A 17,931-nucleotide genomic window follows, 5' to 3' on the forward strand; every position below is an offset into this window, starting at 1 on the left:
TACTGAGCCCTTACAATGTGTTAGGCTAATTACCATGAAGATTAAAAATAAATACAAAGCATAGTTCTTGCCCATCAGGGGACATATAATCTGCACTGGTAGAAAAACCTGCACATACTGCATATATAAATAACGATTTGAAAGGAACACTGTATTCCATGCTACTGACTATAATTCAATAAACAAGTTATACCTATCATTCTATCATTGTAAGGTCAAACTAATTTGTATCCTTTTTTAAAAGAAGAGGAGTAAAAGAAGGAAATATAGGTTGGAAAATGGTGAAGAAACAATTTTGAATATAATTAGCAATCAACTCTTAAACATTTGAACCTGGAGAAAGTGGTAGAGAAGGTCAATGGCCACTTCAAAGAATAATTCACAAGCTTAAAGATTGGGCAAGCCTAAAATGCTTTAAAGTTTCCTCCTTGGCATAATGAGAAGAAAATTATGCTATGGAATCACTGGCAACACACCATGATATTGTTTGTAAATTAAGTTATAACTATTAAGAAAAATTAGCAATTACAAAATCAATTAAAGAGTTTATAATAAATCTTTTTTCACTTTTATTATTAGAGATATAACTAATTTTTTTGGCCCTACTATTTGCCTCTTCTCTTTTGAGAACACATTTAAAAATAAAGGAAAAATATTGTCCTAGTCTAGGAGAAATTATTGGCTATAATCATTTTTCACAGAATTTATATTTTAAAATGAGCAACCAAGCAAAATTCAAAATTTCACAGTTTTATGGAAAAGTACATTAACAACTAAAACCGAGTCAAAAATGTTAAAAATTGTTTGAAGTCAGCTAAGTATTCATTTTGATAATCAACTAAATATACACACCCATTCCCTTGTTTTATTATTAGTTACAAAGGCAAGGATGTGACATAATCTTTTAAGACCATATAAGGAGTTTCTCAATTAAGAAAAAATCACAAATGTTCACCCACTTCATCCCTCTTGTTCTATCAGGAAATACTTACAGGTTAGAACAGGTGAGAGTACTCTACATAATATCAGTTTGAATTTGGGAGAGGTCTAAGGGCATGCCTATTTAATGTAATAACCTTTCCTTCATATTTGAAAATGATCCCACATTAGTGGGTGATGAATTTCAAGTTGTCTCCTCAATAAGGGTGGTGGATGCACTGATCCAGCCAGTTTTCCCATGTTCACGAACATACCAACTAGGAAGTGGGCTGATGTGATCTTTATGTGCACCCATGAAATAGAACTAAGTTTACTGGCTCCGACAGGCTTTTTTTTTTTTTTTTTTTTTTTTTTTTTTTTTCTGTTTTTTGGCCGTGCCGCACAGCATGCGGGATCTTAGTTCCCCCACCAGGGATCGAACCTGTGCCCCCTGTAGTGGAAGCGTGGTGCCTTAACCACTGGACCACCAGGGAAGTCCTCCAACAGGTTTTTTGGGTTTTTGGGGGGTTTTTTGCGGTACGCGGGCCTCTCACTGTTGCGGCCTCTCCCGTTGCGGAGCACAGGCTCCAGAGGCGCAAGCTCAGCGGCCATGGCTCACAGGCCCAGCCGCTCTGCGGCATGTGGGATCTTCCCGGACCAGGGCACGAACCCATGTCCCCTGCATCAGCAGGCGGACTCTCAGCCACTGCGCCACCAGGGAAGCCCCCTTCCAACAGGTTTTGAATCCATCATCTGGGTTAGAATTTACCCTCAAAACGATCAGATGAGAAAGGGACGGCACTTATTATTATTCCAATTTTATAGATGGGGAGACTAAAGTTTATAATGGTATCACATCATTTGCACAGGATAAAAGACAGTACAGTGATTATCAATGGAAGTTGGAAAGATAATAGAAAGATAATAGAATCGACTGGATAATTAAAAAAAAATACTCATGTTGTATCCTGCCCTCCTTGCACTACCACCCAATATGTACACAGAATCTAAGTTGAGAATCACTTCTGTAAGTGAGCTGCTGTTATTGATATGAGTGTGTCATTGCACCTCCAATGTACTGGAGGAATTTAATAGGGTTGAAAACCAGTGCCTTAGGGGGAACAAAGGCAACCAACATAGGGAATCAAACTCTCAGCCCTGTGTTTTATCTAATGGAGCATACAGTTAAAAAAAATTCTACGGTTCCTTGAATAGAAACATTTTGAATATAATAATTGAATTACAGCACTGTAAGCCATTGATGGCTTTTATTTTGCTCTTAAGAATTTGTGGAATATTCCCTTGATTCTTCAAAGAGGGGCAAGGGACATGGAGTTCATTTTACTCAGCCAGGTGGTTACAGTGGCGTCACCATCCCAAAGGAAGTGATACCTAGCTATTTCAAACAAAGGCAAATTCCTGTCTAGTGCTCAGAAGGGATTTTTAAGTAGCTGCTACATACCTGTTCTGGGTGAGTTTCCCGCCTTTTTTTATTGTGAAGTTGAAGATAAGAGTCCGTTTTCGGAGTGGGTAATCCCAAAGTCAGCTTGTTTTTTTCCACAAAATATTGTTTGGACTTCCTTTGCCGAGGGCCGTGTGATCCTGGCAGGAATACCTCATTCTGTGAACTTGAACTCTTCAAGTAATGAGAGAGGTTGCTGGACTTCTCCAGGTCACTGCTGCTCAGCACTGAAAACGGCCCGCTGCGATGGGCACCGTGCTCGTAGTTTGGGCTTAAAAATTCACTCCCGAGTAAGGAGGCTGTGCTCGGTGGGCTCTTCTTCTGTTCACCTTTCCACCCTGAGAGTTCCATCGAAGTCTCCTTGGAACGGTAAAGTGGATTCAAAGTCAGATTTTCTGCAGAGCTGTCCACAGACTCTGGCAATGCTTCCATAGCCAACAACTTCCCCTCCTCTTTTTTCCTCTTCCAATTTGGGTCATATCGCAGGTCTGAGTACTTGTCTTCTATGGGTTGTTGACTGCCCAAAGCAGAAAAGAAATGTCAAGTCCTTTATCCAAACAGATTTACTCGTTCTCTTTAGCTGATCATCTTATTCGAAATCAATCTCCATCTTTCTCCTACAATTTTCCTTTTACTATCTACATGGGAAAGACACATCCGAGGCTCACATTAGACCTACACATTACACATAAGGGCAAAAAGTCATAATTATCTAAGTTCATTGAAATACGAAATAAAAATGGGGGATGGGGACTTCCTTGGTGGTGCAGTGGTTATGAATCCACCTGCCAATGCAGGGGACACGGGTTCGAGTCCTGGTCTGGGAAGATCCCACATGCTGTGGAGCAACTAAGCCCGTGCGCCCCAACTACTGAGCCTGTGCTCTAGAGCCCATGAGCCATGACTACTGAGCCCGCATGCCTAAAGCCCATGCCCCGCAACAAGAGAAGCCACCGCAACGAGAAGCCCATGCACCCCAATGAAGAGTAACCCCCGCTGGTTGCAACTAGACAAAGCCTGTGCACAGCAACGAAGGTCCAACGCAGCCAAAAATAAATAAATTTATTTTAAAAAAATTTTAAAATAAAGTGTACAATTCAGTGATTTAAAAAAATGGGGGATGGTTAATTTATATATGCTGGAAAACAAATGTCTATAATGTTAAACCAGTAAATGGCCTTGATGCAAGGAATGCTGTTACTTAAGACACACCATAAGCTGAATAAGTTACAAGCTGCTGAAGATAAAATGGATTTCACACTTAGCTAGTGATCTACACATTTAGCTGTTTATCTGGGAAGGGAAATTCGACTGTTGCCTGAACGACTCAGTCTGAGCCTTTCGTGGGAGGAAAGCAAGACTTATCCCAACTGAATACCTACATAGGTTCATCCTCCTGTATCAGTGATTTTTACTTGTGACTTCATTTCGTCTTTGTAGATTTTATCAAATGTGCTACAGAAAGATCCCTAACTTTTGGAATCAGATGGTGCCTCTGAAAGCTCTGTTTGTACTCTCTTGGTCAAGTCTATGTACACAAAACTCAGTAGACAGGTCAGTGTGAGCTTTAAGCTGTAGACAGCCCTATCTGAATAAAAGGTTAAGCACAGGGTCCAGCCCGAGGGGAGTCAACTGGTCTGTAATCAGTACATATGACCCCAAGTAAAGTCCTCCCTTTTCTCCATGACGATCTCAATTTGTAAAGTATCTCCTAGTCTTAACCAAAAAAGAAAAAAAAAAATGCTGGTAATATGGCATATTTAATGGCTGCTTTGATCTTCAAAAGCTAAATGGGAGAGATTTTCCTTCCTTGGTACAGTAGATGCAACCCTCTAATCAAAAAGAAAATGTAAATCATCTGGGCTTTTTATGCTATTTGATATTCCCATTTATAGAGGACATCATTTTATGCTGGGTAAACAAACTAATGGTGCCCCTAATGTTAATTTAGTCTTCTTAATGTGGACCTAGAGTTCTTTGATTTGATGTAAAGCAAAAACTAGAGCGGAAAGCCCCAACTCCTATGTCTTGCTTAATTGTCACTTTGAATTTTTAGTGTCTTTTTTGTTTTTTGGCTGCGCTGTGAGGCTTGTGGGATGGGATCTTAGTTCCCCGACTGGGGATTGAACCTGGGCCACGGCAGTGAAAGCACTGAGTCCTAACCGCTGGACTGCCAGGGAGTTCCCCTTGTCACTTTGAATTTTTAGTTTGCATATTAAGACGGAAAGCTTCTTGGGATAGGCTGCTCTTCCTTTTCCACCAAGGGAAGAAAAATGATATTCTCCTCCAGCAAAGTGCCTGAATGGAGATGGTCCACTTTGGCAGGAAATCGACATCAAACTGTGCAGCTCGCTGCTCCCGAAACTCCACAGGGCTGCCTGCCTCTGAGGCTTTGAGGGGGTTTCTCCATGTGATGTCCCCTCATGTGAACTTACAGGAGTTTTTGGCCCTGCCTTTCACTTGGCTCCAAGGGTCACTGGGCATGTAGTGTCCCAGGGGCAGGGAGGGGGCCAGCAGGGCATAATCTAGATTTGGGACTGGACAGACCTGGGCTTAAGTTCGGGTTTGCCACTACCTATCTGTGCATCAGCTGGCAAATCATGTCACCTCCGAGCTGGTTTCTGTCATCTGTAAGTAGGGATCAATTATATTTGTTCTGTTTATTTCTCAAGGTTGCATAAAGTCAAAATGAGACAATATAGCTTACTTCCTGTTCTGTATTTGTGCTTATTTCACTTTTCACTATGGCAACGGTATCTTCTCACCTGGTTAAGGTCCTGGGCAGCAGGGACAGAGGGTTATCCTTCCTTCCCTAATCTCTACCCTGTGCTATGGGCAGAAGAAGCAACAAGTGATGCTTCAATCAATAACTGAGCATTAGATATTTATTTAAAAAAAAAAACAGCAGCAGTAAATTAGAATCTAAACATGCAGAAAAACCTCCTGCATTGGACCAAATCAGTGAATGATTTTAGGGCTTATCTTGTGCTGCATTAAGTATAAGGTTCAGCAGTGGTTGTTTAGATGAGGAAGAAAAGATGAAAGTACATCTTCAAGTAAATAAAGATATAAAGATTTTTTGAAATGAAGAAACATGCCGTTTCCCGTATCTATGATATATTGAAAGGGAAAAGTGAGTCTAACTCTCCTCGTTCATTCATTCACTTGATTCGACAGAATTTAACTTTCCTCATGCATTTGCTCGTTCACTGATTCTATATTTATTGAGCACATACTAAGTTAGGGGGATACAGTGGTGAGCCCATAGCCTAGCGGGGGATACAGACCAGGAAATGAGCTATTTGTGATTAGAGTGATGAGTGCCCGCATGAGGAGCATGGGGCCACCAGGACTCAGGAGGGACATCCAATCCCATCTTGGGAGAAAGGGAAGCTTTCTGAAGGAAGTGATGGCTTAGCTGAGACCGAAGGCTAAGAAGGGCAGGAAGTGTAAGCCAGGCTGAGGAAACAACACGGAAAAAGGAATGGAGGGGAGAGAGAACATGGGGCTTTCAGAGAACAAATTCTACCTGGATAAAATGGAGGGTGGGAGGATTAGAACTCAGGGTTAAGCAGAGGTGAAATCTTGAAGGGCTTTGTAAACTCTGTGAAGGGTTTGGCTTAACTACATTAACTTGAGAGTCTGGATTTATTTAATTAAGTAAAAATCATTTAATTAGAGAGCAAAGATGTTATCGTAAGACAAATACTTTTGGGTAGGCAAAGTGATGAGTTTTTGGAAAGGATTATGTACAGAGGCCATATGGTTTTTGGGGTCAAAGTTTTAGAACAGGTAGCCCTGTCCTCTGCACTATTTAGAGCAGGGGTTGGCAACCTTTAAAAGTAACACACGTTATTGGAGCCCACTGTCTTGCTGCTTTTCTGGGTGGGTTGTAGAGTGCTGGCTTTGGGAAGATAGCACATAGCACACACTACTTACTATGTGCTGATCTAGGGAAAGCTCACAGTGAATCTCTAGTTTTCTCCTTATGGCAACCCTATGGGGGAGGTACCATTATTATGCCCATTTAATAGATGAAGTAACAGGCTTGTGTCACTTTTCCAAGGTCACAGAGCTAATACGTGGTGGAGCCAGGATACAGACCCTGGCAGTTGGCCCTGGGATCTGGCTCCTGTCCAGTAACTCGCCCTGTATCACACAGCCAACCCCAGAGGTGGTGGCGAAGCAGGTGTTGTTGCAGGAGGGCCTGCCTTAGGGGAGTTAGTGAATCGGTCGGTCAGTCAGTTGGCCAGTCAACAAATATGTACTGAGTGGCTCCCCAGGTACTAGGCACTGGAGGAGAGCGGTGAGTGAAAGAGAAACAGGCGGATGGAACTGGCTGCTGAGTGAGGAAGACAGGCAGATGGATCTTATGCACCAACAGTAATAATCAAGTAATAAACTAGATGCAGAAAGAAGTACAGAATGTTATGGGCATTTAAACTAGGAGGACAGACCTTGTTTATCAATGAAAATATGTTGACCTCTTATTTCCAGATCCAACTGCTAGATGATATCTCAAAGTCCATTCCAACTCTCTTGTTCTGTGATCCTATGATGAACTCACAGGAGTCGATAAGCGAGGAATGCCCACTCTTTTTAACAAATAGGTAGTCTTTGATGATTGAAGGAAATGGAGTCTCTGACTTCCATCTCTGCAGTTATACTAAGAAAACTGGCACTCAGGCTGGTCACCAGACTTAACTAGCATTAGTTAATGATGGCATGATGTCCACAGTCAGGGCTCTAGACACCCCTCAGTCTCATGGAATAAATGATATGGAATATTTTGGTTCTGAGAAATGGTACCATAGAAAGTCAAAGGACAGGGGTCCTAGAATCAGGCTGCCTGCGCTCAATTCCTGGTGCCACCAGTTACCGTGGGAGTGTGGGCAAGTTATTATACTTCTTGTGCCTCAGCTTCCTAATCAATAAAATGAGGATAATAATAGTATCTACCTAAAAAAAAATAATAGTACCTACCTCATAGTCGTTGAGAGTATTAAGCACATTTATATACGTATATATGCTTAGAACTATGTTCTTGGCATGGAGTAAGGAAGGTCCCAGGAAGGGCTGGTTATAAAAGCACATGCCAACGAGCTCCATCACTGGTCTTTGCTTGCTGTGTGTTGTGTTCTGTTACCATGACACAACATTGGTGTGTACTATGCTTCCTCCTGATGGATCTCAAGGGATTCTTCTCTCCCTAGGGCTGAAGTTATTTTCAGGACACAAAGTTGTCTCGTGATGCACTAAGTGGGACCTTAGTGGCCTGAAAGAATGAACACTTATCTTTAAAAATCCAGTTTTTTTTTTACCACGACCTAGGCAGCATGGAGAATCTGTTTGAACTGTAATTTAGGAAATGGGATTAAGAAATGTCAGTGTTTCCACATGATGAGGTATTTTAAGAACTGCTGAAAGATGATGAGGAAGATAAAACTGGGAGAATTCAATTACTTTAGACCTTCAGAAAGAGCTGTAATTTCTAGCCTCAACAAATTGCCATTCTTAGATGCCCACGGAAGCAATCTCACATGCCCTGGAAAAGACTGATATTTTAAGTGAAACCTAGAAAATACAGAAGGGTTTGAAACAAATCAGACACAATGAGTTGCTCTGGCTGGGAAAGATGTTTTTGAACCAATCGTTTGAAGAGACACTCTAGTAATGTGTATTTACAAGATGAGAATCGGAAAATGTGGCTCTTCTAAGAGCTTTAATTACACTGTACCGTGTACACCTGCAATGATTATCTTAAAACATCCCCCTTTCTCCCCCTTTTGATGGAAACCATGTGTTGAGACAAATGGGAGTTTATGTTTTGCAAACTATAGAGCATGGAAAGCTGTAATACTTCACAGAAACAAATCTAATGGTTGAAATAGAACATGATACTAAAGAACCGCATTGTTCTGAGCTTGTGTGCGGAGAAGCTCAATTGTGTTGTGTGGTCCAGGTCAACACACTGGAACAAAATGTGTGTGAAGTGCTCCTTCATCAGTAATCTTGTGCACACAAAACACATACCTCATTTCCTCCCCATCTGATAGGAAGGTTACACAGACAATGAGTACACAATGCTTTTGTTGCTGTTCAGACAACAGATGCCAGGTCTGCCCTTCAGATGCCCAGGTTAGAAATGGATGCAGGGAGGAAGGGGAGGGTGGTCTCATATGCATATGCCATCCTATCTGCTGGCTCTAATGGACCATATTTGAGCATGACTGTGACAACTTCAGTCCAAATAAAATCAAATCTCCATTTGACGAAGAGCCTAATATTCAGTTTAGTATTCAATCAAAAAATTACTAAAATTAGAGCATGTTTCTAGTACAATGAACATCCTTTGCACTCACAGTAAAATATTCAATAACTGGCCATTTTGCCTGTCGAGGAGGTGAATAAAAGCATTGCTATTAATCATTTAGCAGTTATTTATTTGCCACTTTAAGTAGGCAGTTAAATTGAAACTGCACATGTTATTATTGATTTAGGTTTAATTTAATCCTTTTAAACAGAACAATTATTCCCAATTTATATGCCATTAAATCTTTTATGCATATGAACAGCAAATTCAATTTCTGTTTAAGTGTAAAGTGTTTTGTTTTTTTTTAAGTGTAAAGTTTTTAATGCTTCTTTAAGGAGCTATAAAACTGACAATTGTTTCCAAGGATTTCTGAGTTCTGTGCTCATCTTAATCTTTTTATCAACAGCTTTAAGTAAATAAAATGAAATAAATCCAAAGGATTAAAAAATCACTTTTGCAAGTATGAAATAAAATGGTTCCACAAGTATACTGAAATGCTTTGGGGAGGCTATTTACAACCCAGAAAATTTCATTTAATGCAGGCATTTATTCTGCTAAAAATATTAAACATCTTAATAGAAGAAAGGTAGTTTAATGAACCGAAGGCCAAAGACTGTCTTTAGAAACACACTCAAGTGAAGGGACTGGATTGTTATCTGGTGAATTTTATTTACTGCAATTATAGAGTTTAGATAATTCCAACTAAAGTCCCCTTTTTTTTTCTTTTTGACAACAGGTTTATGGCTGCAAAATAACCAGATATTTGCCCCAAGTTCTTATTAGTACCAGTCTTGATTCAAGGACAATCTGAGTGTTAAATGAAAATAAATTATCTTAAGAGGGCGTGTTAGTAATTGCAATGTAAAATTCTAGTACGTCATTTCTAATTAAGATTATCTTATGTGAAACCAAGGCTGCATCTTCACAAGGGAAATGCTGTATGACACAGAACATATTTAGAAACATAATTCCTCTCGTTCAGTGAGAGTTTACAGTGCTCAAGCCAGACATTTTCTGTGGAAGGCTTGGATATTCTTTTCATTCTCCAGAAACAATGGCTAAAAGCCAGGGACCGAGATTTACAACATTTCCAGGTGCATACACTTTCTTTAGATAGAGTCTCTTGTATTTTAAATGCCAGATATTTACAGCAACAGAACTGCCAGGTAGCTGTGACTTCATGGGCAAAAGCACTAGACAGGTCTTGACACCTGGGTCCTGGTCCAGATTTTGCCACTGAGCAGCTGTGTGAACTTGGGTGAATTTGTTATCCACTCCAGGCCTCAGGTTTCTCCTTTTACAATAAGGAATAGACTGACCTTTAAGAGTCCTAACAGCTCTCAGAATTCACTGATTTTTAAATTGAATTGGGCCTATCATGCGAAACTCAGCAATGTATATAAGTGTTGGGAAAAAAACATTTATTTTAAATTCAATCCATTAAAAAATTATAGTAACCAAAGATTTCTACATTTCCACATTTGTCAGGGAGTAGGAACAGATTAATACAGTGGAGGTCGTGAATTAAACTATCTCCTTAATTACTTGGTTACAACCTTCCTAATCCTCTTGATAAACTTGCAGGATTGCAGGTGATGTAAATTTAAATTACACTTTGTGAGGTTTCAAACTCACTATTTACTTATTTTAATACAGTAATGCATCCCCATTTGGAAATAAGCTAGAAAGGAACTCGTGGTCGTCTCCGAGGGCAATAAAATCCCAGGAGTCACAGTGGCTTTAGCATTTCTGGTGGGGACTGTGCCTCTGATAGACACAATTCATGCCCAAGCACACGCCTTACTCCCTCCTCTGCTTGTCTATCATGATGGCACCGCACCTGCTCTGAGGAGTGCATCAAGGTTTGACTGCTGCACAGTTTGTGAGCAAGTGAGCATAAAACAGCAATGATGGGACTTCCCTGGTGGCGCAGTGGTTAAGAATCCACCTGCCAATGCAGGGGACAAGGGTTTGAGCCCTGGTCTGGGAAGATCCCACGTGCCATGGAGCAACTAAGCCTGTGCGCCACAACTACTGAGCCTGTGCTCTAGAGCCCGTGAGCCACAACTACTGAAGCCTGTGCGCCACAACTACTGAGCCTGCACACCTAGAGCCCATGCCACAGCTACTGAGCCTGCGTGTCACAACTACTGAGCCTGTGTGCCACAACTACTGAAGCCACCGCAGTGAGAAGCCTGAGCATGGCAACGAAGAGTAGCCCCCGCTTGCCGCAACTAGAGAAAGCCCGCGCGCAGCACTGAAGACCCAATGCAGCCAAAAAATAAATAAATAAATAAATTTATATTAAAAAAACAGCAATGACAACAGCCTACGACAAGTCACCTCTCTGCTATGACTATACACATGTGATCAGAAATAAATAACCAAAATGCTAGTAGCTATCCCCAAATACTGTGTGAAACCCCTAGAATTCGGTAAATAGTAGAATGTGTTTGAAAGCAGTTGGCCAGCCAATGGCCTTAAATTGAAAATCTACCTAATCAAGACAGTATAAATCAACATGGATGAATGCTGCTAGAAACTAACAAGAATGAGAGTTGACTCCTGGAAGCTCTCAGAATGTTCTTGGTAATACTAGAATATTAGATCTAGCCTCAAGTGTCACATTTACTCTCCCAACCAGAGCAAAATAAACAAAAACAAAAAAAACAAAACTCTACAACACTTATGAGAGGAAGTAATCTCCCCTCAGCTTAAATATATCCAGTGTGTCCTACAAAACAGTCGGGGAAATTAAAATACTGAGTTTTAGTTTTTACTAAGTCTCCCTTTACCCACTTTCTGTTTTGCTTATCCCATACTGCTACTGAAGTCCTAGAAATCATCATTCAATATTTCACTTGATTCTCGTAGTATTCATCAGAAACAACATACAGTGGTCCCTTGGTATCTGCGAGCGACTGGGTCCAGGACACTCAGGGGATACCAAATTCCACAGATGCTCAAGTCCCAGAGCCGGCCCTCTGTATCCATGGTTCCACATCTGCTAATTCAACCAATTGTGGATTTTGTACTACTGCAGTACTATTTATTGAAAAACATCCTTATATGAGTGAACCCGCTCAGTTCAAATCCATTTTGTTCAAGAGTCACCTATATATGCAAGTGTTTGAGAGGAAAAATCATATACCACCATAAAAATGCAGATTATTATTCCTGAGTCCTTTTCTTACCTTCAGACAATTCTGAAATTCAGTTCAACTAAGAATACCTCATGGTGCCTATCTGCCACCCAGTAATTTCTGGTACACGGTGGTTTATGAGACAGAATGTGGGCTCTTTTGTGAAGGCTACACTTCCCAGGTGATGAGAGAGAGCTCAATGAATGAAAACATTCCGTTTCCCGGCAGAGCTGCTGAGGAATATAGTCTCTATGACCTCACTGCCCAAAGTAAAATGCCATTAATATTTATAGTATTCTGGGCTTCCCTGGTGGCGCAGTGGTTGAGAGTCCGCCTGCTGATGCAGCGGACACGGGTTCGTGCCCCGGTCCGGGAAGATCCCACATGTCACGGAGCGGCTGGGCCCGTGAGCCGTGGCCGCTGAGCCTGCGCGTCCGGAGCCTGTGCTCCGCAACGGGAGAGAACACAACAGTGAGAGGGCCCGCATACCGAAAAAAAAAAAATTTATAGTATTCTGAGGGCACAGGACCCTTTATAAATTTGTATTACTTTACTAAAATTCATAATTTTACATGCATATTTAATTTGGCCTCAGTTTAGTCCATACTGAAGTCGTTACACCTTTAATTTTTGCTAGAGAGCAAAACTGAATCCTTTACCAGATCAGCCCTTGATCGCCTATCTAGGTACTTATAATTAGAGGCTCAGACTTTGATGTTAAAAGAGAGTTCATTCAGTTAAATTTTTGGCTCTGCCACTTAGTAGCTACATACACCTACACAACTTTCAGAGCCTTCGTTCCTTATCTGCAAAATGGGGATAATAATGCCGATATCTAAGAGCCTCTTGTAAAGATAAATGAGATAATATATATCAAGCAAATAGTCCTACAAATGGTAGCTAATTATATTGAAGTATTTTTGTAAATAAGACCTTATCAAACACATATACTAGTTACTGTACTGCTGCTTTCTGATTTTTTTTTTTTTTTTTTTTTTTTTTAACATATGAGGTTTCAGTAGGCCCCAGAGCTGAAGAGGTTATCTCTAATGCTCTAGGAATTACATTGATCTCTTTCTCCTGAGTGCCGGAGTGTCATGGGGCTAGTTCTGGAGTGGGGTTTAAGGATTATCATATGAAGATCCTCTTTCCACTCTTGATTCATTCACTGCAGTCAATGCTGCTCCAATTTCCATTAAGTAAAAGGTTTTCTCTAATCCATATACATCGAACTGTGGCTTGACTTTGCTGAGGAACAAGGGAGTAATTGCTTTGAGGAGCTTCTAGTAACATCAAAACACAAGAGTAGGGCTCAAGTGATTTTGTCAGGCAGCTTTTAAAACGGTTGCCCATAAAAGCAAGAAGAAAGAGATCTTCTTCCGTTTTAAGGCAAGGCTTTGACTAATTATTTTGAACTACAATTCCCAGAATGCCATCTACCTGACAGAAATGAAAGTCGTCTTGAATTTCATACTGAGAGCCTGAGATCAATTTGTCTATTTCATGGCTAGTAAACTACTCAGATCCAAGTAACAATACACCTAAGAAAGGTTTCCAAGACTAAAGGGAGGCAGAGAAAAGGGGCCAGTAACAAAACACTCACCTGAAGGATATTTTTGAGGCATTACTTGGCTAAATGCTTCAGTTCGGCTTTCCTTTGTAGTACAGAACTGGTCCTGTAAATGTTCAATGTATGAAGCACTGTACAGCCAAACAATTACTAGGGCTGTAACCCATTCTAACCCTGGGGATTATAGTCTATCATTAAGGATTTCTAAGGCAAATCCGTCCAAGGAAAATACCATTATTTAAGGATCTCTGAATCAGAAGACCGAGGCTCTAATGATGCTTTTGACTTTGTAAGTATGGTTTTTTATTTTGAAATATATTGAGTGGTATTTACATTGTCCTTGGGTAAAAAGCAAGGTTAAAGTCAGGTCTCTGAGCCCCACTCAAAGAGCAAAAACTGAACATTGGGGAAATGAGGTCACATAATGGCTCCTTGCCTTGGTTTCTTCATCGTAAAAGTACAGACAAGAATACTTGTCCACCACAAAAGATATTTCTTTGCCGATGCCCCTCCCACCCCCGTAGTAAATAAAAGTACCATTTATTACCTAGGAGACTATGCCTCTCCTAGATTAGAGCTACAATACAAACATGGTTTAAAGTTCCCCAGCCTTTTTGGCACCAGGGACCGGTTTCGTGGAAGACAATTTTTCCATGGACGGGGGTGGGGGTTGGGGAGGGGGTGTGGTTCAGGCGGTAATGCGCGTGATGGGGAGCGATGAGGGCAGCAGATGAAGCTTCATTCGCTGGCCCGCCGCTCACCTCCTGCTGTGCGGCCCGGGGGTTGGGGACCCCTGGCTTAAAGCATAGAGTCCGACTGCAGGAGTTTTCTGTTCCACCACTCACCCGGTGGAATAAATGGGTATAACATAACTGGTTTCTTTAAGCCTCATTTGCAGTCTTCAGGATGGGAGCATTATAGTGACCACCTGTTGAGGCTGCCATAAGGATTAAATGAGATGATACATGTACAGCGTTTGGCAGAGGGATGGGCTCGGGACAAGCATTCTATAAATGCTATTGTTGTTAGAACCTTAAAGTAATCTGTGCCTTTTCTTGTTCCTTCCAACCCCAGTTCTAAACTGTCACCAAGTCCTATCAATTCTTTATAAACATAAAGAATTACCTATGAAGTAATTAATTCATAAATTACCTATGAAGGAAATGAATAAAAGATTGCTACGAAGGATATACACTCATAAGAGTATATGTGGGTTGGGACTTCCCTGGCGGTCCAGTGGTTAAGACTCTGTGCTTTCACTGCAGGGGGTGGGGGTTTGATCCCTGGTCAGGGAACTAAGATCCCCCATAACATGTGGCGCAGCCAAAAAAAAAGAGTATGTATTGATGTACGGGTTATCTCTGAGAGGAAGACGGGGACGGATTTGAGAAGGGGAACCAGGAAACTATCTGTAGCATTTTATGTTTTAAAAAATATATCTGAAACAAACATGGCAATAAGGGTGAGGTGGTATTTTTCTCTGTACTTTTCTGTAGGTTAGAATTTTTTCTTGATTAAAAAACTCAGGGAATTTCCTGGCGGTCCAGTGCTTAGGACTTGGCGCTTTCATGCTTTCACTGCTGTGGCTCGGGTTCAGTCCCTGGTCGGGGAACTAAGATCCTGCAAGCTGCACGGCGCAGCCAAAATACATAAATAAAATAAAGTATTTTTAAAAACACCTCAACATCAATAACAAAGCACTCTGATGTTGGGTGACTTCATCTCTGCCAGCTTCATCTTCCTAATCTGTAAAATGGGAAGAGCAGCACTTTCTTGCAGGGTTACAATGAAGAATTGAGTGAAATTCTTCAAAAGATATGGCCTTTCAAAAGAGACGTCATTACTCTTATTGTTGTCATTGTAATTATTACCATCTGGTAGGCTCTTTGTCCACTGTGTTTTTACCCTCTAATTCATAATGCACCAGCTTGCAGAATAATCTTCCTTGAACACTGCTTCATCTCACTGCCCTCCCCAAGAACCTGCATTTTCTCCTCCAGGTGTGCCCAACCCAGTCCAGTCAGGTGCGGCTGGCTGGTTAAAGCCTTCCTAAGCCCCTCTTTCACCCCCCAGCTCTATGGCTGCACCTCAGTTATAGCATTTATCCCTTGTACAGTGGACATACGAAGAGCATGTTCGTTAAGTCCAATTTGTTAGTAAGTCCAACAAAGTTAGCCTAGGTGCCCAACTAACACAATCGGCTGTAGAGTACTGTACTGTAATAGGGTTATAATACATTCGCATCCTTGAAAGTTTGCAACTTGAACGTTCGTATGTAGGGGATTTACCGTACTGTACTGTGAGATCCCCTAAGAAGCAAATGAGCTCGATTCAACTTGACATTTCCAGTGAAAGAGAGAAAGAGGGAAAGACGAAAGGAAGAAAAAGACTCAGGGCTGGGCTCTCATTCTGGCTCCCACACCAGTCTTCGCTGTGACTGCATTCTTGGGACACGTCATTTGAGTTCTGTGTTCAACGTCCTACCTGCGGCGTGGGCTGGGGGCACTCCACGACAGTCCCTGTCCGCAGGCCCCTCCTCTGTCTACTTTCCCTACACTCAGAACAAATCCTCTGCCATCAAGTGCGGTTCAATGTGCCACACACATTCATTCTAATTCTATTCTTTTTTTCCCCAAATCTTACCTAGTCTCCAAACCCCTGCCTGCCCAAGTTCTAGGCCTTCCAATAAACTTTTCTCAATTTACTTTAACCCTAATTAAAAAAACATCTAACACATATAGAACTTAGAGTCGCTGTTCGAAGCACTTTTTTTTTTTACAACTTTATTGGAGTATAATTGCTTTACAATGGTGTGTTAGTTTCTGCTTTATAACAAAGTGAATTAGTTGTACATATACGTATATCCCCATATCCCTTCCCTCTTGCGTCTCCCTCCCTCCCACCCTCCCTATCCCACCCCTCCTGGCGGTCACAAAGCACCAATCTTCGAAGCACTTTTTATATATGTATACACAGACTTATTTTAGCCTCACTGTAACTCTGGGAGGTAACTATTATTACTATCCCATTTCTACTGAGGAGGAACTGAGGCACAGAGAGTTTAATCGGGCTTGGCCAAGGTCACACAGCTAGTCAGGGGCACAGTCTGAACCCACATGGTCTGCTTCAGATGCTCTGTACTTTACCACCATCCCAAGACCCCTGTCTAATCAACAGCTTTTAACTTCAGTACTCTAGCATATCATTTATATTTTCATTAAAACTGAGTAATATTGTACTCATTTAAATGAGACACTTGGAATGTGACAGGAAATAAGGAGCAATAGAAAGGCAAATGCCCTTATTATTAATAACTATTCTCGTCTTGTGCGTTTTTTTTTTTTTTTTAAATAGAAATGAATGTGACAAAAATCTTGGCTCCAAGCTGTCCTTAGCTGCTTGGACACCTGTGTCACACACACTACAAAGGTGCTCATTACAGCAGCCTGTCCAGAAACAGACTCACAGACTTAGAAAATAAACTTATGGTTATCCAAGGGGAAAGGTTGGGGAGAGGGATAAATTAGGAGATTGGGATTAACATGTACACACTGCTATGTATAAAACAGATAATCAACAAGGACCTACTGTACAGGGAACACTACTCAATATTCTGTAATAACCTATACGAGAAAAGAATCTGAAAAAGAACAGGTATATGTATATGTATAACTGAATCACTTTGTTGTACACCTGAGACTAACACAACACTGTAAATCAACTATACTCCAATATAAAATAAAAATTAAAAACAAAAAACAAAAAAACAAAAACCAAGAGCCTGTCCTTACTTTCACTTGGGACAGTACCAGTAATTATGTAACAATGCATTTCAGAACCCACTGTTTTCTTACACAAGCCAATTCCTTACCTGTTATTTGCACCAGCATCTTGGGTATGGAGGTTTCTCTGAGCTGCTTTTCTGCTTGCTTCCTCTTCCGTCTCACTCAAGTTCTCCTCCTCTAAGCTGTCAGGCTCCATGTCGTTGTCCTGAATTCGGTCTTCAAGTTTAGACTGGGACTTGATCTCTTGAGTGAGGCTTTCTGAATCAGATTCCAAGGAGTCTTTTGAAATCCAACGTAAGTCTTCATTCTTAAAAGGTGGCTCTGTGGACTGGACCTTTAAGTTGGTGTGATGAACAGGAGACTGAATAGAGAGCTTGGGAATTAATTTACTATGAATCATCTTGAGAAAATACGAAAAGGAACAGGGATACTCTTGTGGATGGCAGCAGCTGGCTGAATGTTTAAAGTCGTGGTTCGCAAAAGAATTTGCCTAAAAAAATTATATTTATGTTACTCTGTGACTACTGAAATCTCTTTAATTCCAATGTTAATCAAAAAATTAAATAAGAGAAACTTGTTATTACCTGCAGGCTTTTGTATGCCCCCTTTTGTGTGTATGAGAAAGGTCTATTGGAAAAACTATTATGTTTTTCTCTCTACAGAAACACATCTGATGTAGAGCTCATAAACAGTCTGAGTAATCAAATGCAGCTTTATTGAGAAAATTAAATGGCTGGATT

At 40.9% G+C, this 17,931-nt stretch overlaps 1 protein-coding gene across 3 annotated transcripts in view; it reads right to left on the reverse strand.

The window, feature by feature from the left end:
• JHY (junctional cadherin complex regulator) overlaps positions 1 to 17,591 on the reverse strand; it is a gene marked incomplete at both ends in the record, with an annotated part of 61,862 nt that extends 44,271 nt beyond the window's left edge. For all 3 annotated transcript variants that reach the window (XM_079708748.1, XM_079708747.1, XM_079708746.1), the window contains 2 exons: positions 2,381 to 2,897; positions 17,278 to 17,591. In XM_079708748.1, coding sequence (XP_079564874.1) covers positions 2,381 to 2,897; positions 17,278 to 17,591 — 831 coding nt within the window. The remainder of the gene's footprint in view (positions 1 to 2,380; positions 2,898 to 17,277) is intronic.
• Between the last annotated feature and the right edge of the window lie 340 nt (positions 17,592 to 17,931).

This window comes from Hyperoodon ampullatus, assembly GCF_949752795.1.
Source record: "Hyperoodon ampullatus genome assembly, chromosome: 7".
In the NCBI taxonomy this organism is placed as follows: domain Eukaryota; kingdom Metazoa; phylum Chordata; class Mammalia; order Artiodactyla; family Ziphiidae; genus Hyperoodon; species Hyperoodon ampullatus.